Source organism: Brienomyrus brachyistius, chromosome 20 (assembly GCF_023856365.1).
Source record: "Brienomyrus brachyistius isolate T26 chromosome 20, BBRACH_0.4, whole genome shotgun sequence".
NCBI classification, from domain to species: domain Eukaryota; kingdom Metazoa; phylum Chordata; class Actinopteri; order Osteoglossiformes; family Mormyridae; genus Brienomyrus; species Brienomyrus brachyistius.
In genome coordinates this window covers 2,316,469-2,339,989 of record NC_064552.1, presented here as the reverse complement: position 1 = coordinate 2,339,989, position 23,521 = coordinate 2,316,469, and the positions used below count along the sequence as shown (strand labels likewise).

Sequence of the window (23,521 nt, the reverse complement as noted above, 5' to 3'; positions counted from 1 at the left end):
AAGGTTAAGTTTGGTGGATTATCTAACAAACTCAACCGTCTGAAACGTTTACATTTCGTACACGTATGCGTATCAATAAAAAATACGATTACTACTATAAATAAGCGCTGGTGTTTAACACCAGCCGAGAAAATATCCAAGTATCAGGGAAAAAAGTCTCAAATTTGAAAACAGCAAACTTTACCCCCCACCGCCCCGAGCGAAGGGAAACTGCGTTGCCTGCTTACCTACGTGGTGCGACCGACGGCAGTCCGGGATCCGCCAGGCGCGTCTACGCCGCGCTTCCCCGGCCTGGCCACACGCAGTCGGCGTTAAATATATCGAGTATTTTTCCTGGATTGGCGACGGTGGAGTTACTGCTTTTCCGCCGCTTTCATCAGCTCCCCCACCTCGCTGCGAGACATTCCTGCGCCAAACCAGATCTTTCCCGATCGAACTCTCCAATCAGTGCAGCCCGGCGCTCCACGTTACCCGAGAGCGCGGCTGGCGGGGGCTGGGTGGAGACGTGCGCGTCCCCGACACCCGGCGGCGCCACCTGGCGGGCGCTCTAGGCAGAGAAGCTTGACGGGCTTCGCAGTACGCTTTATGAAACAGCGGTATTATTAGTGATGGAAAAGCTTTCAAACGCATGTAAATGCCAAGAGAAACCCCCCCTTTATTTGCAGTACCAAGGATCACTTGTCCATCTTCACTTATTAGATATTACTTTGGATTCAGTGTTTAAATATTAATTTTTAAAGTTTTAAAACTTCACTGCATTTCGATGAGTTCGCGCCCCACACTGCAGTTTTTGCACAACCCATCTATCTCTACTTGAAGAATTTCCTTCTCTCTTATCTGTATCACATTGATATACCTCGTGCATATTTGTGTTATGTACTATATCTTTTGTTTGATCTGTGTCAACTATGCGCAGTAAGCTTTTCATTGCATGGTGTAACTGACTGTTTACCATGCACATGACAATAAACAAGAATTTGTTCCCCGCCGTCCGTCCATAGTTTCCGGGATAGGCTCCGAACCACCCACAACCCTGAATGGGACACACGGTTACAGAAATTAAATGGATGCTACGCTATATTATATTGAGGTATGGTTTGGCTGTTTTGACGCTCTCCACACAAATTTTAGAAGCAGAGACGGATGGTGGTGCATGACGACAAAGCCAGTAACTCATGATAGTACTCATCAACACGGGAATACAGACCTGCACAATCTGGGTCCCCTAAAGCAGTTCGGTCCTCTGAACAGAACATGTTCACACTGTGAGAGGAAACGTCCAAACGGCAGGCGAGAGGACAGGCAGCTGGATTACCCCCCCCCCCCCAGACTTCTCATCGAGTCACTGTTGTCATCGAGTCCTAAAACAAATAGTATTCACAGCAGCAGTATTTCCCAAAACCCCAATATGCTCAAATCTGATTTTCGAGTGACTACAAATATGACTGCAAAAAAAAACACCCCCGAAAATTCTGCATCTGTAATGTGTCTCACGTTTTGTAGTGATCCTAAAAGCATCTTGGCTTACTGATAATGTGGTTTGGGTCACTGCCTGATGGGGAAACACGTGACAAGAATGTGCATGTGGTGACACCACAGGTGGGGATTCAGGCCATTGTGTCTCCCTGTAAGCGCCCTTATTTCCAGCACCAGAGAGCTCCGGCCAAGGCTAGAACACGGAAATGCTGATACAGGTTAATACATTTTTAGATACCGGCTATCTGCACACCCTAGTGGCGAGATGTGGTAGTTTTTTGTTTCGAATCGATCGATCATTTTGTCACGAAAAATGGTGCAATCCCACTGTGAATTTCAGACGGAGATCTGTACTTTAACCTTGCTGATGTATTTCATTTTGCTGATGTTTAGATTAAGTTATAACTAAAATACAACTATTACAAATAGATTTGAATAAAAAACATTACTGACATTAAAAAGTATACGATATGATAAAACCAACTTGGGATTGAAACAATCTGGTTTCCCTATTTTTGTCTTAATCTCCGTACGATATAGCCTAAAAAGATTGTAAATGAAGGAAGAATTAATCACTACCCACATAACTGGATTAATGTGTGACTGGTGTGATTGGATTAATGTAAAATAAATAAATACAAAGAATTACGTTATCAGTGGGCATTGTTGACACACCACAGCACACAACAACTAAATGTGTCCTCTGCATTTGGCCCATATGTGACATAGCAGGGGGCAGCTAATTCATTGCCAGGTGAGTAGGGTGGACCTGGGTGATACCTTGCTGGTCGGGGATTCGAACCAGCAATCTTTCAATTGTAAGCGCACTTCCCTAACCATCAGGCCAGCACTGCCCAAAAGCATAGAGCGGAAACCGCTTGTAGTAATAATGTCTGTCTGGGTGAAATCGATCACTAAAGCGGATCATCATATGATCATTATAGCCGATTTTTCTTCTTCTTTATGTCCCAGGCAGATTAATATCTAATTGATATCTGTATATTTACTACATGAATATAAGGTAATAAAACGGACGGCGTCGCTATTATTTTCAATGGCGATTTCAAAATACAGGACAGATGTTTCCGACACTTTACAAATGACGGTACTGTGACTGAGAGAAAATGACGTTCATTTTCTCCGTCGTGTTTTCTGTGCACGCAGCACTAGCCTCAAGTAGCTAGCCAGAAGCAGACAGGTTACTGCAAGGCAAAGCAAGGCCATCAAAGTAAAGTAAAAGAAAATATTACCACAATTTCATTTAATTTTCATAAGTTATCATGCTTAAAATGACCCAAAATGAACGCTGTAAAGGGACTATGTGAGTACTATAAGCGAATGATTAAAACAGTATTTGTGCAGGAAGGCTTATGTCCCAAGCTTTTTGATACATACTGTATAAGCGGTTGATCAATATAACTGCGATCACTATAAGCAGTTTCCACTGTATTTGTTTTGATACACTTCCTTCTTCTCTCCATTAAATGCAGGGCCACTCAATCCTATATCCACCTTTTCAGGGGATTGACTCCCGAGGCCCACCGACTGTGTGATCGCGCCCTTTTTACTTACACACCCTCTGAAACTAAAGTCAAGTTGGCTGTTTCGCACCCCTCAGACACCCTGTGTGGTGCCACGCAGAGCACATGAGGTGTGTCGCAAATTCTGAGGGGACACCGGCCTGCAAGCCGGTGTCAAGGATGCTGTCAGGGGCTTGCACAGTGTGACAAAACAAACAGTGTAACTGAAACTGCGACAAAAGCAAGACCAAGATTCAAGTCGATGAACCAAAAGCTGCCAGGGAAGAGAAAAATTATGACATCTATCCTCACTGGACTTCCTTAAATTAAAATGTGGAGGTAAGTAAAATGCTGTCATTTCTTAATGTGTTTGTTTTACTGAGGCTAGGTGATAGCTGTGCAGCGTAATATGCAGGCCTGTCGGCTGTTAGTTACCTGCCACATTAACATGCTTCTAAAAACACAATAGCTACAGGAAATGGAATCATAAAATGCGTGAATTTAAATCGGAACGGCGTATGTATTTACATGCGTATTTATCTATCATTTGATATTATGAAATTTATTCATATGAAATTATGAAACATACCAGCCTATGGCATTTGTGTCAGATAATTCACCAGGCACAAGAAATGAGGGCTGTTTTTCCGGAGTACCTCCCCTGCACTCCAGTACAAAAGTGAAACAAATGACTCACTTCTATGGAAAAAGATACAGAAAACCAACCAGTAGCAATCGGCTTGTTTGACGTGATGCTCCTTTTATTCACATTGAAGCAATGAGGGGATGTACAGCGGTCTTCAGAGTGTCACGCTGTTTTGTTTGCAACAAATTACTCTGGAGTTTGCATAGGCAGAACAGGCAAAAAAAATAAATAAAGGAAACAGAGAGAGAACTACATGAGTTTGGCAAAAATGACACCTGCAGAAGGGTGACTACAAATATTTAACGGATGAACAGAAAGCACTCGGGAAGCCTTTAATCATTTAACTGTGCTATTCCACCCCTCTTCAGTCACTTTTCCGTTTGTTAGAGACTTCACTCTCCTCCACTCCTGCCCCTTCTCTTGCTCTCTGCCTTTCAGTTCATTGGCAAGGGTTTCCACGACTCCATGCTGCTCGCAGGCCGCAGCTACTCCTGTACGTTTAGGATTTGTGCAGAAAGACCGTGGTGCCAGTTTTTCAGTTTTGCGAATCGTGGGCCTTTGACCTCAGACTCAAACTTTTCCCTGTGGTGAGAGGCGGGGGGGGGGGGGGGGGGTCGAGATGTGAGACACGGAACTGAAGACACAGCAGCCACATGGATGTTGAGGGACTTGAACACGTGACCAGCAGGCTGTGGGATATTGACCTTCACCTTAACGACTTAAATAAAAATATTCCAGTTATTGCTACCGTCTATCGTGTCTCTATTGTCAGAGCTGGAGGTGTGTAGGACAGGAGAAGCCAGCTGATCATGTGTGAGGACGGCGTAAGCATCTGCCCAGGCAAACGCCTTAGGGACAGTCAGCACGCACTGTGGGCGCGGACCCTACCTCGATTTCCGCAGGGCTTCCTCATCTGGGTCTTGCACTGAATGAGAAGCAATGAGAGAGAGATAAAAACCTCACTGCAGAAAAGCACCTCGGCCCCCCCACAGGCAAAGCGGAATTTTAAGGAAGTGTCCTTCGCGATATTAAGGGAGTTGGGCAACAGGCATGGCCTTGAGGACAAGAGAGTGACATTCACTGAAATGATAAATCATCTAAGAAGGATGATGAACAGTTTAGAAAGATAGAAAGACAGACAGATTTTACAAAAACAAATATGGAACTTGGCCGCTTTCCACAAACACGATGATGGCAGGACTTACTGTACTCGGTGCCGGTGATGTGGGCCAGGACACGGAAGGACTTGGACTGCAGGTTAGCTGCGCGCCGGGCCCAGTCCGACAACTCGGACTCCTTCTCCTCATGCTTGATCACGGCCTGGTAGACAGGGGACGCACTGTCTACAAGAGGGTCTTTCACTGGCAGCGCGCTGCAATCACAAAGACAGCGACATCATCTCAGTGGCCCCGGGCTTCACCCCCCACCCAGTGGCTGGTATTGGTGGCTTCCCTGGCACTGGAAGGACACCTTCCCCGCCCTCACACCTGGAAGATCCACACCTCACCTCCGTTTGGCAAGGGAACCAGTAATATCCCACTAAGTGGGTAAGGCTAATGTCTATATCTGTGTGCTTATTCAGATTGGGGCACTGGGGTGGGGGGTTTGCAGATACAGCAGCTTTTACACTCCTGCTATATTCATGTTGGTCCCACGGCAGCACAATGGTGTGCTGGTCCCCAGCGCAGCCAGAGAGGGGGGGGCTCTCTCTCTCTCTGCTGCAGCCATCGCATGTGCAATGCGTCAAAAAGGCCAGAAAGAAAAAAAACCACAAACACAACAACCAATAAGAGTCGGCGCATTGAAGCAGCCTGAAGGCACACAAGCCAGCTCAAACCGGAAGCTAAGCTGGGTTCTATTCAAGCTTGCTGGGAAAGCAGCTGGGCTGCGCGGCTTGGTCCTGCTCGCCCTCCGTCCCGTAAATTGTCAGGCAGTTACTCAGCAGCTGTCCTCAAGTCAGCCGATTATGTCACTCGTACGGCCATAGTTCAGCAGCGCCATCAGTCCTTTGGTATATTTATAAGCCTCCCACTTCATGGTGTTCCTGTCCAGCCTTCGGGAGACATATCATCAACATCTCGTGTACAAAACAATCGTCTGGACGTCCCGGGAAACTGTTTACATAGAGAAGAGTGGCTAAAATGCACGTGCAACTTACACACACAATTAAGTGCACTGTTCCTCCACCAGTTACTCCACAATGACAGCATCCTTGCAACTGAGATCAGACTCCCAAGCTGTGGAGGATGCCTGTATGCTCCTAGCATCCTCTGGCAGCTGAGAGGGTCCATTTGCAAAGCCCAGCAATTCCACCAGCAGGTTTGCCAGAAACCTGCAGGTTTGCAAATTAATGTGTGAAACTGTAACTAGGTGGATTGTGGATGGAATATGAATCGATGGCTCGGTGCAAACAAACAGCTTTATACATGGTATGCCTCCGCTTAGCTTGAAGCTTTTCAAAGATTAAAGAAACACTTTAGATGTACAAAAAGTTTTTTAAATTCTGTGTGCTCATAAAATGTTGACGCCTTTAATTTGCTATCTGTATTCAAAATATTTACTTGGAAACTGTCTTTCAAGGATGGGTTGAACGGTTGTTTGTGTGTTTAAGTGAGAGAAGTCCCTTAACCACTCTGTGACATTATCATCCTGCCACAGGAACACAGGTCCAGTATTTGATCTATGATGGACCAGAGATGGAAATATTAACAATGACCCTCACAGCAACCAGACGGACACTGATCATGGACTAGTTAGGGGTCAAGGTTCGAGACCTCAGCAGAGGAGGGAAATAGTATGAACAAAAAAAACAAGAATATGAGAGAGATTTCAGAGACCGGCCATGAGCCAAGACTGAGACTGACGGACACAGACCTAACATGTAACATTACACAGCACCAAAAAGGGATTGGAAAGATCTTATTTTGTGCCAACATCAGTCTATGGTTGAAACTGAGTGGTGGAGGAAGCTTCTCAAAGGGGCACAGGAGGAAGTACTGAGAGAGAGAGAGTCAAGGACTGGCACTGGCCTAAAGCAGGCTTACGGTCTACTTACGCCAAAGGAGAGGCGACAGCTGAGGAATCGCCACTGTCACGTGATCAACCAGGGCGGGGCCATGACACGGATGGGGAGGGGGCAAGCAGCAGGGCAGGGTGAGGTGGATGATACAATGAAGTTGGTTGGTGACGGTGTGAGAGAAGGGTGGGGGAGGAGAAGGAAAAGTAGAGATATGAGCTTGAAGCAGACAAGAATGCTGGAACCTGTGCTAACGACGTCTCACCTGTTTGGCCCGAGAATTTCACCCCCCAAACAGGGCGCTGCTGGTTCCAGCACCATCGTCTTCTGATCGTTGTTTAATGTATGTGTATCTACATGTATACATTGGTACATGAATGCAAGCAGCCTGGCTGCACACGCATGTATATTTCTACTTAATGACACTGAGGTGATATGGCTCATGGGTTTTGGAAATGCTAGTGGAAGGACGTCGAGTAGCAACAGAGAATCTCGCCAGTACGCAGCGGAGTAAACCTGAGATACCTTCTTCATCATCTCAAATCACAGCACGCGATCGCACAGGCTGGAGTCAGGAACGTGTCAGAATGCCACGGCGCGTTCCCAACTGCCAACCCACACGCCCTGCAGTCCCGCGACCACTGGGGAGGGATAATCAATGAGGAACATCCAGAGGGTCACAGCCTCATGATAATGGGGACCAGTGATCGTAGGCGCAGGTCGTGAGGGGTTTCAGAAAAACGGTGTTGATTAGTTTGTCCCCAGCAGAAGGTCCAAGCCACCGGTCACCTGCTATGAAGCTTGTCCTTCCTCAGCAGACATATTATACCCCCAGTTAGCTGGAATGTTCTCTCTTCCTGAAACACGACCCGCTTGCAGGGTACGCAGATTGGCACTAGTCACATATGTGAAGTCCGTCACGTCATTGAGCTCAACATGTTAAAACATTAAAATATTGACTGTAAAAATCAACCAAGGTGCTCAACAGTATATAAATCAAAGTGAAACCAAAAATCCGCAGCAGCACATACATACTTTGTTCATCATGCAGAAGCCTGGCACACTTTTCGCCTGCTGTAGGCCAGCGAGGTCATGCGAACCAAGGGGGAGGGGCGGGCGGACGGGCGAGGGGTGGGGGCGTGTCAGTGGGGCAGGTCACGAGCCGCCTCACCTCATTTCATTGCCTCGGGCTTGGGCCTGGCCAGCGATGGCATCCATGATGGCATCTTGGGAGTACATGCTGATCGGGGTGTTGTACTGGGCATGGATGATGGTGGCTTTGCCACCGGGACCCTTGACTTCAATGGGCTTGTGGGTGGACAGGGCGGAATCCTTCAACACGCTGGGGTTGAAGCTAGGGATGTACTCCGTGCTATTAGAGGGCGGGGTTTGTAGGGGAGAGAGGACAGGAGCTGTGTCTGTCGGCTGCAAGAAGACACTGTTGACCTGTTTTGTTGCGCTTTCTTGCTCACATTCGTTGATCGGATTCATCGCAAACGTTGCAAGACTGCACTGTAAATGTTGACATGTCTGTCTTATTCTAAAAATGCCCATTAAATAGGCCTTCGAGTTCCTCAAAAATGTGAGTAAAATTTATCTCTTTGGGGGACAATAACAATCAATAGGTAATTCATATATCACTTATTAATTCCATTCATCTATTGATCCACCTTCCCAGCACTTCCCTGGACAGAGTCACTGGCATCATGAATTAATCATTTCGGTTAATAATAGCAGTCATTGGCTGATCCATTTACTACCGGGGAAGTTGGATGAATTGAGAAGAAATGCACAGAAGTATTCCAAAGCCGGTGCCTGTCTACAGCACAATACCAATCTAGTGCTGACATGCCAACAATGTCAGATTTCGTAAGCAGCTGATCAAGCACAAAAGATGCAGGCCCTGTGTGGACTGTGCACTGAATTATAATCACATGAACTGATACACTTCATCCTCATATATAATATGTTATCCAAAGTGTATAGGAATGTTCATTACCACTAACCCAAAATATTCAATTAAGGCTTCGCTGATTGAGTTCGTGGAGCATTATTTCTGTTTGTAAAAAGCAGGCAAAAGTGTCAAAATGGCAGGTTTGCTTCAGGAAAAAGAAACAGGACAGATAACAGACAAGCGGTTATTAAACGGGAACCAAAATCGCGCGCTGTGGGACAGCATGCTCAACCACAGGCACTCGGAGGCTGGGACTAACTTGGCAGCAGTGTTGGCAATGACCTGAGAGAGAGAGAGGGAGGGAGAGAGAGAGAGAGAGAGAGAGAGAGAGAGAGAGAGAGAGAGGTGGTTAATACTAAAAATCTACCAGGAGGTACCAAATGAATTCACTTCATTTTTTCATATACAACACAATTCCCCAGTACAAATACAACAGATCCAAAGATTCATTTTAGCCGGATGGATGAAATGGAAAGAGTTTACAGTCAAGGTGTTTAGGAGCAGCTAGAGCTCTTGGACGACAGGAACTCGATCCTCCACATTCCTTGGCCTTTTAGAGAAGCAGAATTAGCAGGTGCTGCCGGGTTTACATGAAGGGGAGTGTCCCTGCCCCCCAGCACCGAGAGGAGTCTGCTCTGCCCCGCTGATTTAAGGTGACCTAACTTAAAATGGAGCAGCTTTTTCTCATTGAGCTCTGAATTCAACTAACTATAAAACTTCATAAGTAGCGTTACCCCGGAATGTCTGCAGTGAGAGCCAGGGCTGGTTGTCTTACTGAAACTGGACCTGCCCTGTGTTCCCTGCAGGCAGCCTTAAAATGCTGCTAGTGCTGGTAACATTCATGAGTGGTTTTGTCCCACTGCAGAACTCCTAAACGATCAAGAAGAGGTGAAGGCCTCTGACTTGGCATTTCGGACGTTTCATCAGGACACGGATGGGGGTTGAATGCAGCACTGTCTCAGCTCCCTTTGTGCAGATAGAGCCATTCCATGTCAAAGCAGTATGACAGAATTATGTTTAGATATCGTCTGATGTGCCAGCAGTTCTGATCACCACTAGAGGGAGCCAAAGTTGTCCAGCTGCAGTCAGAGATGTTGTGAATCTCTGCCCTTAATGCAGCAAATGCTCGAGGCCTTTGCAATTCAGCTCATCACACAAAAGAACCGCTATTATAAGGAGGCTTACACTGAACTTGAAAAATAGTCAGACCCAGGGTTTAATGTGCAAATAACTTCTAGTCCTGATTTTGTTCCATGTCTCTGTCGGTCATCAGCATCGTGTTATAATAAAGGTCGTGAAACACAGTCACCCATCATGCCATCCAGGGATTTTCCTCAAACAGCTTCCAGACTCACTATTGGATGATATGGAACATCCATTCAGTCCTATTCAACCATGTGTTCAGATGAAATACCAAAAGAGGTTTTGGGCACATCTCAGCCTAGAGGGGTCAGCTGATTGTTGGAGCCCCTGGCCTTGGTGTCGATTGTCTCTGTTTTAGTAGCACAGCCACAAAAAGGGGGATTCCAGCCACGTTGCTGATTCTTAATAACCATGTGATAAATAACATCAAAAGCAACCCTACAGTACGTTTTAATGGAACAGTGAGAGTTATATGTGACTATCGTGGGCTCCATGCTGACCTGTTTTAACACACTGAAATAAACATTTCTATTCTGTCATATTCTGCGACAGCTCTGTGTGTAGGACACTGCAGGTACAGCTGGAGCCCAGCAGGGAGTGCTCTTACCTTCTGGTGGGGTATGACTGGCATGGGGGAATCCATTCTCGGGGTGGCAGTAGGAACTGGAGCAGGGCGTCTTGATCTGCAGTATGACAGGAAACACGTCCATCACACATAGCACAGCTATCGGAGGGTTTGGAATTATTTCATATCTGCTAACCACATCAAGGAGACAGATAGCTGGTTAGCAAGTTTTTTCACAGCTCCTCTGGTTTTTATCTCTAAGGAGGCCAAACGACCACCTTTCAGTGGTGAATGAGTTCAGTAGTAATTTGAAGAAACTGCTAGAACTGACAGATCTTCTTCCACTCGACTAGACCAGACATGGACGCTCCTAAGGTGTCTGGGTGTGTTTTTCCGGCATATTTCGTTTCAGCTGCTGTTTACATTGTGGCGTCTGAGAGACTATCTGGTGACATGCGTAGGCCTGTGGCAGCCAAATCATACAGATGAGTTAAAAACAACACAATATTCCCTTTCTTGACACAGGGGTCCATTCCATTAACGGGGGGGTAAGAAAAGGAAAAAGCTAATTAAAATCCTTTAACAGACTGTTGCGATAAGGAACTGGTCAGCGCAGCCATAAATGGGAAAGGAAGGTTCAGCGCTTGGGGTCGTTTCGGGGCACAGCACCGAGGTGTCGGGTTGGACGGGCCCTGCGGTACGGAAACCTTCAGAGGCAAAGAGAAGCAGCAAAAAAATGGGAGAAAACGGAAAAGGAATCATAGCTGCTGTCTGCCGACCCAGAAGGGAAGCGTGAACATTGACTTTCCATAATCCCCTCCGGTATGAACGCGAGCAGGGAAGACAGTCCATTTACGGCTCCCTTCTTCCTGTTCTGTTAGGGAACATTTAACAGAATCTTTCCTGATGCTTAAAATGGCTGCCAAGGAGGAGGATTCAAGCAGGATTTGTAGCTGCCGCTGGATTATGGGAGTTATTGGACACGCGAAGGATCCCTGGAGGCAGATTATAAGATGTAAAAAGTTTGGATCCAATCCCCATGTACGTGTCCCCAGCTATCAAATTGTCAATAAGGGATTGTCGTCAGTGGACTTCATCACACAATAACAATTATCTTAAAGGCTGGGAAACAGGAAGCCAAGCAGCTTTGAACCGTAAACAGCAAAGGCCCTTAAAATCACAGCAGTATAACAAAGAGCAATGAGCCAGTGTTGGGGGGGGGGGGGCTGTTCCCATAAACCCCATCCTTTCGGCTGTGGGACTCCCAACAGCCAAACCAAACCTGTCAGTCACACCAGCTGTAAATTGACCAACGCTAGCAGTGTTAAAGAAGTTTGTTTCTGGGGAAAAAAACATATATTTTTCATTATAACCTAATGCAGGTTATATAATGCAGGTAAAGACGAGCAAATGAGGACAATATTGTGAGCCAAACAAGCCGGGACGTTCAGCGGCTGTGATTTTCCTGTGATTTATAACTCCTGCACTTGTTCCTGGTGATTCTCTGGATGCTTTTCCACGCAGCGTGTCTGAATTGTTGGCTCCTTGATGGCTGTATGCTTGCAATGTTCTATGTGTCTCGCTTGTAAGTGTGTCTGTTAAATAAATGCTAATGTGACTGTAAATAATGTAAAAGTCACAGAATCAGTGCTGGGCTGGTGAATGATAGCGAATGTCAAGCTGAATTAGAACTGGAATTTCCTGGATGAAACAAAGGGCTCAAAACCTGGCGTGAAGAACAACGCTGGCGATTCATAATCAATTTAAGGGAGTAACTGATGGAAGTGACGTCATCTTGGAATGATCAGTAACCCTGAACCCATCTGTAGGGCAACATCCTTCAGTTCAAACTGGAGTCTTAAATTCTGCATGAGTGCGTGGCTGTAATGAGTTGTTTTCAGTTCACATTTCTGAGAGGAATTGGGTTGAATATGGAGCAGTAGTCCTCTTGAAAAGCGGCTTCGCCAGTCGGTGGCTCTGATGTGAGAGAGGAGGGTTATGAAGAGGATGAGAGACCAGGGAGGGGGGCTCCTGCAGGCTGAGGCCAAGGACTGCACTAGATCTTAGCATCGAGAAGAAAATCCTTACTATTGACAGCTGGACAATTCACTTTCCCACCCCGATGTGCATATTTGCCGTAGTTAAGTAGAATTCTGTCAACCCTGCTTAAGTAAGATGAGTTTCCCTTGGAGAGCCAATACATTTTTTCAGAGGGAATATATGATGAAAGACTTGATGTTAATCACTTTCCATTTGTTATGGAGATGTTCAAGGTAGCATCAACGCTTAGTGGGTGCTCACTAAGACGTGTCCATGGACCTCTTCATCTCTGTTTCTCTAGCTTCAATGGAACTGGTAACCATATATTATCAAGCTCACGATGCATGGCTGCGCTCATCGATCGTAAATCTTTCATAGTTGACACAGCCAGATTTCTCTGAGGTTTAATATCAATACTTACTCCAATTCAAACACCTCTGGTCACATGGTCACAAGCCCTGTGATGCTGCCATAGTCTGACAGCTATAAGCACAGGCTGATGCTCACAGTTATTCATTTTTCTCCACATCATCATAAACAAGCAGACAAGGCTCGGGTAACTGCAGGAAGAGGGAAGTCTTCTTGAGGCGTCTCTGGATATGATCTGCAGTACGATCTGCCACTAGAATCTGAGACGCGTACAAAAATGCAACCAGAAAATGCAAACTGGTAATGCAAGCGGGATATGAAGATGTGCATGAAATGTAAACTCCGCTGGATCCGGATCAGAGATACATACACGCGTCTCGCAGCATCAGCATCACAAAACAAACTCATTACATTTAGGTTACATTTTTGGCGGGCGATGGGGAGTTTTTAGTTTAAACAACTGTACACTATTGTGACATAAAGCAGCAATATAGAGAGGTGATGGGCCGCAGCACATCGTTGCATGCTTAGGGCGGACATGTGTGGGTGTGGCCACCTCTGCATGGTGAGCGTCAGGTTCTTGGTGGCAGATTTGATCTTGTTCTGAGCCTCCAGGTGGGTGAGGCCCTCAGTGCTGACGCCATCGATCGCCATGATGATGTCTCCCTGGGTCAGGTTACCTGATGCCGCTTTGCTGCCTGGTGTAATCTGTGGGCAGAGGATGGGCGCGGAACCGTTATATGGCTGTTTAACAACCAGTACGCAACTGTAGTGCATGGGGGTTCCTTCAGGTCAATATCCCGAAATCCACTCACTCAGCGCATCCCAGACCGACTCTTGTTCCCCCCCCAAACAAACCTCTCTCAGCCCAGCGTGTTTGCCGTCAACTCAAGGCAAATATGTCGAGATCTTCTGCAAAGCCCAAAACCACAGCCTGGAGCAGGTCTGCGTGACTCTCCAGCGGTCTGTCTGTGCCTCTCTGATCTTCAGCCCCAATATTCTTTCGGACAATGCTCCTGACCTGAAGCTGTGAGATCTTCCATGACGTTCCTGCTCTGTCACTTCAGACAGCCAGGTGACCTGGATATAATTTCCTACAGCTACTAATTAATATGGCTGCGGGTCCCCGCCTTTGAGGTTACTGATCAAACGCATGGAAACGATATCCCACTGTACTGCAGGTCCTCCTAAAACTTCAGCTCCTTGGAAATCATCACATCACCATAATCCTCCTGCAAACCACACTGGATTCCTTTGAGCCATTTTCAGAAAATATAGCAGCTGTCATGAAAAAAAGGCTGATTGGCCAGCGACTGAAATACCGTCCTGCAGATGAGATAGCCGGTGACCTCTTGGGATGTTAAAAATAAAAGTCAATGTCGACATGCGCCTGCAATCGGCGTTTGACCCCTGGGTGACCTCAGCGCCTCCTCAAATCCACTAACCCACCTGTTGCCATTAGTCAAACTTTTGTACCGTCAGGAAATCCTTTATATACCCAAAATAATGGTTATTTTTTCTCCAAATAGATTGCCTTTATATTGTAATACAATTTTCAGTCTTCACACATCCCATCTTGTTCTTCTGAGACACACACAGGTGAGAGCAAAGGGTCATTTTGACGGTAACCCTGGAGCATTTCTTGGGGTTAAGTGGTTGGCTGAGGGATCCAGCAGTGATGCAGTTACACTTGTCAAGCACAAGATTCGAACAGCAAGCTTCTGATCATCCATCCATCCATCCATCCATCCATTTTCCAAACCGCTTATCCTACTGGGTCGTGGGGGTCCGGAGCCTATCCCGGAAGCAATGGGCACGAGGCAGGGAACAACCCAGGATGGGGGGCCAGCCCATCGCAGGGCACACTCACACACCATTCGCTCACACATGCACACCTACGGGCAATTTAGCAACTCCAATTAGCCTCAGCATGTTTTTGGACTGTGGGGGGAAACCGGAGTACCTGGAGGAAACCCCACGACGACATGGGGAGAACATGCAAACTCCACACATATGTGATCCAGGCGGAGACTCGAACCCGGGTCCCAGAGGTGTGAGCTTCCGATCATATTCATTATATTTGGTTGGAGGAAACCAGAGGACCCAGATGAAACCCTCACAATAAACGCTGAACATGAAGCCCCCCTGCACACATAGGAAAGGGGGATTTGAACCCACAACCTTGGCGGTGTGAGAACACATTCTGTAAGTAGTGTCTGGTTGTGACAAAGGGTTAGGGTACCAGCTAGGTGTGGCGCTCAGTGCTTAAACACTGACAAGATCTTTTTGTGTTAGAAATGGGAAACTGCAATTGTTCTGGAGGAAAACGGCGTCAGTGTGACTCACATTCAACACAAATCCCTGTAATTAAAACAAAATGGGAGAACCGCGGTATTCATGACGCCTGGGCTATGTTGGGGGATCTCTTTTGATAGCTTCAGAATGTTGTTGACCAGGTGGGTTTCGTGTCAAATCAGTATTTCAATTTGGCAACTTTAGATAACAATCTGGCAACCATCCACACCATCTATAGTACAATCTGGCAACTACGAACACCACCTATTGTACAATCTGGCAACCACGGATGTAAATTTCATACATATGCATAAATATTCTCTCTTCCAATAACAACCCATCTCAGATTGAATCAGGTTGAATAGCACAGGGGTCACAATTATGATGATGTAATTATGCAGTACATCCAACTGCGTTATCATTAAAAAATAGATATTGTTGCACACTTCCTTAGTTTTCATGCCCTCTTCATTTATGTAGCTGTGTTTATTTGAAGATGGAGTCTGAAGGTATAACAGTACAGCTCTTTGCAAGATCTGGCCTTTTGGTAGAACCCTGTGAATTAAACATTGCAAGCTGCTGTTTGGCAGTCTTTGTTTTCAAATCATGGACTTAATGCCCCCCAGGGTTTCTTAATTTCCAGTTAATTGTCCATGACATATCCACTGTGACACAAGGCCCCTGGAATAGGTGTAGCTGGCGAATAAGCGTGGCTGCCTCGTAGTCCACTCCAAGGCCACCCGTGACGAATGCTGGCAGATTGTGCCTGACAGCTATTAATAGGCCCAAACAAGAGACAGGACTGTTTAAGCTGGAGATCTGCGTTAGGGAGAAAGTCATCGAGCAAAATATAGAGTCTGCTCTCTCTGCCTTAAAAAAAACAGAGAGCCTGGCGGATGACTGTCTCGAGGATCCCTCCACCTCCAGCCTGAGATAGCGCTGCATCACCCATCCTTTCACTGAGCTGGCAATCACAGACCCTTTATAATCCCTCCATATTTCTTACATCAATCATGCCCACCCAAGAAATTTCACCTGCACCCGAATCGCCCATGCCCCTTCCCCCTTGCCCACCACATCAAACTTAAATTCATTCCATCACCAGACGCACATACTTCAAATTTTCCCAAAGTAAACAAACGCGATTCCTCTTAACTTCAATGTTCTTATTATTCTGTTTGGCTGACAGGAGACGTTTCTTTGGCGAAAGCTTGTTATTTCTTTAAAAGAAGCAACTGAAATTAATCTCAAACATCCAGAGCGCTCACTGAGCTTCTAAGCAAGTCTGCTCAAACTGGGGACACCTAGAGGACAGGAGGCCCAATCGAGTCCTCAGGCTTCAGACTTTGTTCAATTTCCTGTTAATGATTTTCTTCACTAATGTACTTTAGAAGCTGCGTTCAGTGTGGACTCTGGACCCAGACTACATTCCTCCTGGGGGGATCGGTGTGTAGCTCAGTGAGTTAGAATGCTATGCTTATGTTTGGAAGGTTATAGGTTCAGATTCCAAGGTCAGCAGAGTGATAAGCAAGACCTTTATCCCCACAACTGGCTGCCCCCATTTTCTCAATTATGTGTTACTTTGAAAAAAAAAAATCTGCTAAGTAAATAAAATGTAGACTGAGCATGTAAAGACACAGCCAATCATCCATCCCAGGGCAGCCCCTAAGCAGATTTTGGGATGTTTATCCATCTATGAGAGAGCGTCCAAGTATCTTCCAGCCATTTTCATGATTTTATGTCCTCTGTGAAAGTTTTTTTCTTCAAAATTGGTGCATGATGGATAAACCTGCAGCAACAAATGCCTTGGGGTTCGTGGAACTAAAGCCACTTGCATACTGAGAAAGTGCTGAAAAGAATAAACAGATACATACAGATATTTCAGTTTCTTGAACTCCCAGAAATACAGCCGCTAGTTTGTCCATTTGTTTCATTTTTAAGGACTTGCTAGGATCAGAACCTTTAGTTTGTTTAGTCTTTTCCGCATATGAAATAAACACTTAAGCTGGAACAATGAAAATTATATTAGTGCCCCGAGATGTATTTCCGGTAAAGTTTATGCCCAAAGTGATGTATGAACACGCAGCCAGGCTCTGTTTCCTGTCACACTGATGCCTCGTTTCCACCAATACTGAGCCGGTGCTGGTGCCGGGCTGGTTCTCACTTGGTGCCCTTTAAGAACCTGCCAGCAGTGGTGATATTACACAAAAATATATCGGTTTTAGATAAAATTTTCTGGGTATGTGGAAGGTTTGGACGCAATATCCCATCATCCCACTTTCACTGACATTGGAGTTATTCTGAGACCAGTTTTCTATTAATCATTTTGTTCTGGTCCAGGGCCAGTGTTTTTGCTGTGGAAACACATGGAACTAGTTCTGGATTGGGGTAAAAGTCCGGCACCGGCTCTGACACCACTGTGGTGGGGTGGAGGGTCTTTTTTATGGAGGTTCAGGAAGTCCATCCTGCACTTGTGGGTGAGATCAAGCTCTAATTGTAGAGCAGAGTTCGGGAAGCCTTCAGAGCAGTTAGTGACTCGCTGAGTCACCCAGAATCCGTCCGAGGTTCACCGAAGGGGGCATAATCCACCTCCGAATCAGGAGGAGAGTTTGGAGAGTCATCAACACTTCGGTTAGTGCCATTGCAATTTGCCTTGTCGGGAAGCTAAGATGGGTGTTGAAAAATATGTAAGCGGTGGGTAAAACAATAAAATATCTTTTGAATAAAAGTGCACTGAATGAGAAAATGATGTTCATGAGGTCAAGAATGACCTATGAGAGGCTGGATCATCCAGACCTCTTCTGAGATCGGGCCAAATTGTGAGGGGTGGGGCTAGCTGGAGCCCATCCCATCAGCACACGGCAAAGGCACTCTGGCCTCCCTCCAGTGCCCAAGGAGCTAATGGCTTGTTCATGGTGTTATCAGCATGACCAACACTAGCATAGAAATTAGTAATTCACCTGTGGAGACCCACCTCAGGACAGAACAAATGGTCAAACCGGATGCCTTCTTGGACCCACTGCTGCCAAATTTGTGGAGATTAACCTCCAGTTCACACTGCATCTGGTGTTCATTCAAGATAAAACTCACTAACACCGAAAGCCAAACAGGCAGATTAACTGCTCTAACTGCCCAATTAAATGAATGGCTTAAGACTGCACTCCCCCCCCCATGTAATTTCAAATTCAGCCTTAGATCCCCATCTTAAGTCTTTAGTGCTGTATAATCAAACCCTTCATCTGCAGAAGGCAAACACTGATGTCTATGATCCTCAGCTTTGTCCATGGTCGTTAACGTTCTGCTGTGATATGTGGACACCCCCAGCTTGTCGTTTAACGGACATTCTGCTTTGCACACATATCGTTATTTACTGCGGCAGAGAACCTGCTGATGGCGTCTGCCTGGTTCAAAGTCAGATATTCTCTGTTATACTTTGCATGGATGATGGGAGTTTGGCTTTCAGCTGATCTAGTGGAGACAAAAATATGTTAACGGCTAACAAACCGAGTTTTTAAGCAAATAAGCATATTTAATCATTATAATTATAACTGAAAGTGTTTAAAGGGGAATTTCATATACAGCATAATATATAAAAAAAAAAGTTTAGCTTTAGCTTGAGTGGAACTTTGACACCAAACTACAGCTGCTGATTGGCTCAAAATGCTCGCCCCCCCGTCCTTCAGCAGCCAGCTAAAAACAGCCCACTGGGCACCTGGCGGCCGTTAACATGCAGAAGGCTTGGGAACACCGGGCTCAAATGCCAAAGCCCGCAGGAACGGGGCTAATATTAGCCATATATGTTAGCAGTCCATTCATTAAAAACCCTTTTTTTAGAGGCGAGAGCAAGTCTAACATTAGCAACGTATACTAGCAGCTAATCCACTGGACCTGTGTTATTTTCTTGGAAAGAATATGACTCAAAATAGTGATGCACACCAGTTTTATAGCTAAAAGGCTGGGGATAATGTTAGCGACACTGGCTAGTAACTAATTAAAAAGAATAACTCATTGCTTGTGAGGGGAGGCTGGGACAGAAGCTATTACATCATAGTATTTTATCTTAATCTTAATGAACCATGAAGCAGGTGGTGGATGTTACCAGTTTAGTTTGCCGGAAAAACACAAACCAGTGTTATATGGCATGCATCCTTCGCATACCTAAAGCTAATATTGCAGGGCTCATTGGCCAACTTTACGATCTGGACTTGCAACCGAGCCACACTGTGAAAACGATGCTGGGTTCCTGGGACAGTGTGACAGCGCTCAGGCCTTCTGATGCTTATGTCAGCTTGGACAGAGCCTGGGCCCAACCTGCAATGCCACCACAGGCCACAGGCAACTCAGTAGTTGGCCTCAATAAGTTGAAGCGTTGCTGAAGTCAATCACGGTTCTCTGCTGCCAAAAAGCTCCAAGTAACAGTATGAAGACCATGGTATTGGTCTTTTTATTACATAAACTACACAAATCATTCAGCAGGTGGCGTATTGGCCAGGGTACTAGACTTGATAGAACAATCTTGGGTGGAGGGCTCAGTAGGGACCAGGGGCACTGAAGTAACGGTGTTGAGAGGCATTTCTAATGTGTCTTTGATGTCTTTAGCAGGCAGGTATTCAGGTATATAAATGGGTCACTGCTTCTGCCAGGCAGAGGAGTAGTAATGCTATGTTCCAACATCTGATCGGGAGATTGTATGTCCTTTTCTGGTTGAGCCATGGGGTAAATGCATCAGTCCCACCCCCAGCGGACATCAAAACTGCCCTGACACTGAGACATGCCTAGTAGAGCAGGGCTGTGCCTCTGAGACCAGGCTGGGGGGGTGGGGGCCAACATACCCCGGCAAGCAAATGCCATCATCGCTGGTGCGCTACCTCGTTGGGATTCTGAGGTGACGTCATACGGCGAGCATCCGCAGGCCCGGCCCGGGATCGCATTCCTCTCACCATGAGCATCATAACACGACCCCTACTTATTTTCTCTTGGCTCCTTTTTCATCTTGATACCAGCACATGATGAGGTAATCCGTGATGAAGTAAACATGAAAATGGTGGCCTGCAAAGGTCCCCGCCCAGTGTAGCAGAAACACGGTTGATATTCATGCCTATGCTGTTTTCAGGGATACCTGCTAACAATCTCCAATTTAAACAGTCACGATCTATTTTTTTTTTTAATTAAACCCAAATCACTTCTGGTATCGATGGAAATTGGCAGTAGTGTGCAGGGACTGCATCAGGGTTAACAAGGGCGTTTCGTGCCTGGACAATCAGTGGTATATTATTCCCAAAGTCAGAAACAATAAGACATAAATGTTAATATTTTTTGAGCTGTTACTGATTTCTGTATTTAATTTCTAATTCATATTTTAATTAACTCTTTTGTCTCATGTCAATTTTTCCTCTGCGGCTGCAATGATTCAGCTTAATATTTAAAACTGATTGCGGGAGGTTTGAAAGGATTTCTTAGGCACAGTTAATTGGAAATGTGTCAGTTCTCTTGGGAGTACTGCAGGGGGCCCTGTTCCAGCTATGAAAAGTGCCATTAAATACTTAATATGAGCTTTATGTACTCAGTCCTCCATATAAAACATCTTCGTATCAATTGAAGGGAATTTTCTCGCAATAATCTGTTTGCAAATTGGCTTTTATGTTATTGTTTCAGCCTCGGAATCCAGCAGGTGATGATTTTTCGCGTGATGATTCCACCACACGCATGAATTGCAGACGTTCTCACTTTGTCTGCTGCTGATGCTGCTAGGGCCTGTTTGCAGGAACATTTAAAACCGACCGAACACACCAAGACACTTCTTCTCGTCAGTGACCATCGCCATTAAACTCTGTCCTTCCTGGCCCATGTTGCTATATGCTTATCCAATTTATCCCTGTAAACTTCAATAATTGACGAATTGTAACTCTAGTGCACAAATCGCACGAAGCCATCGAGCCACTAACCACACCCACACATGGGATGTCTATGCCTTTAACACGTTGAATGGACTCATAGTGTTACCATCATCTTACATAACCATGCTCTTTTTGGCCTAACCCTAACTCTAACAGGTTCCCTCATTTGGACTGTACCACTATATCTTAGTGGTAAACGCCACTTCATTTAGTTTGGACTGTACCACAATATCTCAGTGGTGGGTACCACTTTATTTAGTTTCACTTTGGGAGTTATACAAAACATTGGCTCGAAAAAGAATCTTAAGTCTTTTTAGCCCTAGCTGTTATTCAGTCAGAAGAGTTGCGCAGGAGATACATTTTATGAAATCATTTCATGAAGTCCGATCATCGCCTGAGAAATGAGTCTTTTCAGGCATCGCAACCATTGGTCGATATTTTAATGATCTGGCCTGATTTGACTGGTGCAACATCACCGATCTGACATCTGAATATTGTCAAATTGGCACTCAAGTTAAAAATGGCCACTACTTTAAAAATATGTCTGTTTTATTCCTACTGTCTTTAATGTTTCAGATCTGCTTGTTTTGGTATTTCCACATCTTTTGTGACAATTCTGTGATTGAATTAAATGAATTGGATCAGCTTTTTTTACCAAAGCATTAACGGCGACTCGCATGAACCCAGCCTGCTCTGCTTAGGCTTCAGGCTAATTTCTGCTTTTTTTGTGGAAACGGTCCAGGTCATTAAAACCAGGCAGCCATGCACTTCCAGCAAACCCACAGTGCTACTGCGTCGTCACACAAGCTTAGGGTGTTTGAATTTTTAAAATCACTGGAGCAAGTCCTGACCAAATGGCCCCTATTACCACAGTATGTCTTGCAACAGCAACCCGACGACCCACCGAGGGGCAGGAGTGCGGATGTGCATGGGGCTCTTACCCGGGAGATGGTGAGGGGCATGTTGAAGTCCTTGCCCCCCTGCAGACGGAAGCCCCACGGGGCCGGGCCGGGGAGGGTCACGCTGTAATTGCTCATCTTCTTTCAAAAAAAAAAAAAAAAAAAAAAAAAAAAACTTGAGTCTTCGTAGGTTCTGCTCCCTGATCCAGGTTTCTTTCCGACCCTGATGAGGGGGGGGGAAAAGACAGGGGAATGGAGGAGTCACAGGAAGATGAGACAGGATACCATGGGACAAACAGTGAGAGGTACAAGGCGAGAGGGTAAATGGCAGCAACCTCGGAAATGCAGATTGGCTGAGGTTACAGACCAAAAATAAAAGAAAACGATGCCCTGGCACCTTGCGACCCCGTACCCGAATCCTCTACAGAATCACGCGAAATCACACAGGTAAGACAGAAATGCATTAAAAGCCAAAAGAAGAGAGATCTTGCCTGATCGCCGGGCTGGAGGGACAGTCTAAGAATAGCCCCCCTGTTCAGAAAGCGATAGCGCTGGAGACCTGCTGCTCCTTATAAGGCCTGTAAGGGGATATGCAGTATGCCAAGCCTCCATGATTCACATAGCTAATATAGCCTCTTCTTAGGCTAACAGATTTTTCTATTCTAACTCCCCAAGGTACCAGCGAGCCCCTTTTCGCACAGAGCCCAGGCAGGCCTGAGAAAATGACCGGGGCTGGGGGGGGGAGGGGGGGTCGCCCGGGGCCAGGTGAAGCTCGTTTGGTCTCCTAGGTGAGTTTCACCACCAGTGCCCTGCAGTTCAATGCTCATCATGGAAGACAAAGTGAACTGGGCTGGCCAATTCGGAGTTGGGCCAAAAATCACATAGCTGTTCTGTGCCAGCACCACAAAGACCACAGGTTCTCCTTGGAGAGCGAGCAAGCTGGTGCCCCTCACAGGCTGGTGCCCCTCACAGGCTGGTGCCCCTCACAGGCTGGTGCCCCTCACAGGCTGGTGCCCCTCACAGGCTGGTATCTATGTTGCCCTTGTGGCTTGACTGACCCTGGGTTGACTAACCTTTTATTAACTAATGTTTCTGGATGTCTGTGTCAGTGGAAGCAGCATAAATGGTGAGCGTGAGCCCCGCCACCCCCCCCCCCCCCCCCCCAAAAACGGACAGGAGCACCAGTGCGTCACCTGAGGGTCACATCACACTATTGTTAGTTACATAACAATCCCGGCGATCAGGTGACACCACGTGCATTTACACAGCGGTAAGCTAATGATCACATTACATTATCTAATGTTATGTTATGTTAGTTTGAATAATGTAACAGTCACCTGTGTGCCCACAAGAATGAATGAGAGGGCTTAGTTACCCTGAATTTCTCTGCTGAAACGTCTCACACAGGAGTGAACAGATGTGACTAAATAAATCAAGTGTGAGAATGCGACACCGTAACAGATTTTAATGATTCCAAAGTAATAGTCTACATACCATGAATGAAGTCACATTTATGGGTAACAGAGGGATATAACTCTTAGCTCTTTCAGCCTCGAAAAGCCTCCCGACACTCAGGATATTCTCTCCTTTACACACGGTTATGCAAAAAGGAGGCATGTTGGTCTCATACTGCAACACTGAAGGGCATCAAGTTCATCTGGGTTGGTTAAACTGAGCAGACCAAAATAAAAATACATATTA

At 45.9% G+C, this 23,521-nt stretch overlaps 2 protein-coding genes across 3 annotated transcripts in view; both read right to left on the bottom strand.

Annotated features, from left to right (window-relative positions):
* LOC125715313 (bone morphogenetic protein receptor type-1A-like) overlaps window positions 1–502 on the bottom strand; it is a 30,460-nt gene extending 29,958 nt beyond the window's left edge. Inside the window, exon 1 of the mRNA XM_048986629.1 lies at window positions 228–502. The gene's annotated coding sequence lies outside the window, so the exon portion shown is untranslated. The remainder of the gene's footprint in view (window positions 1–227) is intronic.
* A 3,234-nt stretch (window positions 503–3,736) lies between these two features.
* On the bottom strand, window positions 3,737–22,265 carry ldb3b (LIM domain binding 3b). 2 transcript variants are annotated; one of them, XM_048987802.1, is made up of 9 exons: window positions 21,863–22,265; window positions 13,286–13,437; window positions 10,363–10,438; window positions 8,872–8,894; window positions 7,830–8,030; window positions 6,698–6,730; window positions 4,848–5,014; window positions 4,531–4,567; window positions 3,737–4,224 (listed from the first exon to the last, which is right to left on the bottom strand). In XM_048987802.1, the coding sequence occupies exons 1-9, from the start codon at window positions 21,956–21,958 to the stop codon at window positions 4,128–4,130; spliced, it is 882 nt and encodes a 293-aa protein (XP_048843759.1). In that variant the 5' UTR covers window positions 21,959–22,265; the 3' UTR covers window positions 3,737–4,127. The 2 variants fall into 2 exon arrangements, with proteins under 2 accessions (XP_048843759.1, XP_048843760.1); XM_048987803.1 differs by lacking the exon at window positions 6,698–6,730 and having other exon boundaries at window positions 21,863–22,263.
* Between the last annotated feature and the right edge of the window lie 1,256 nt (window positions 22,266–23,521).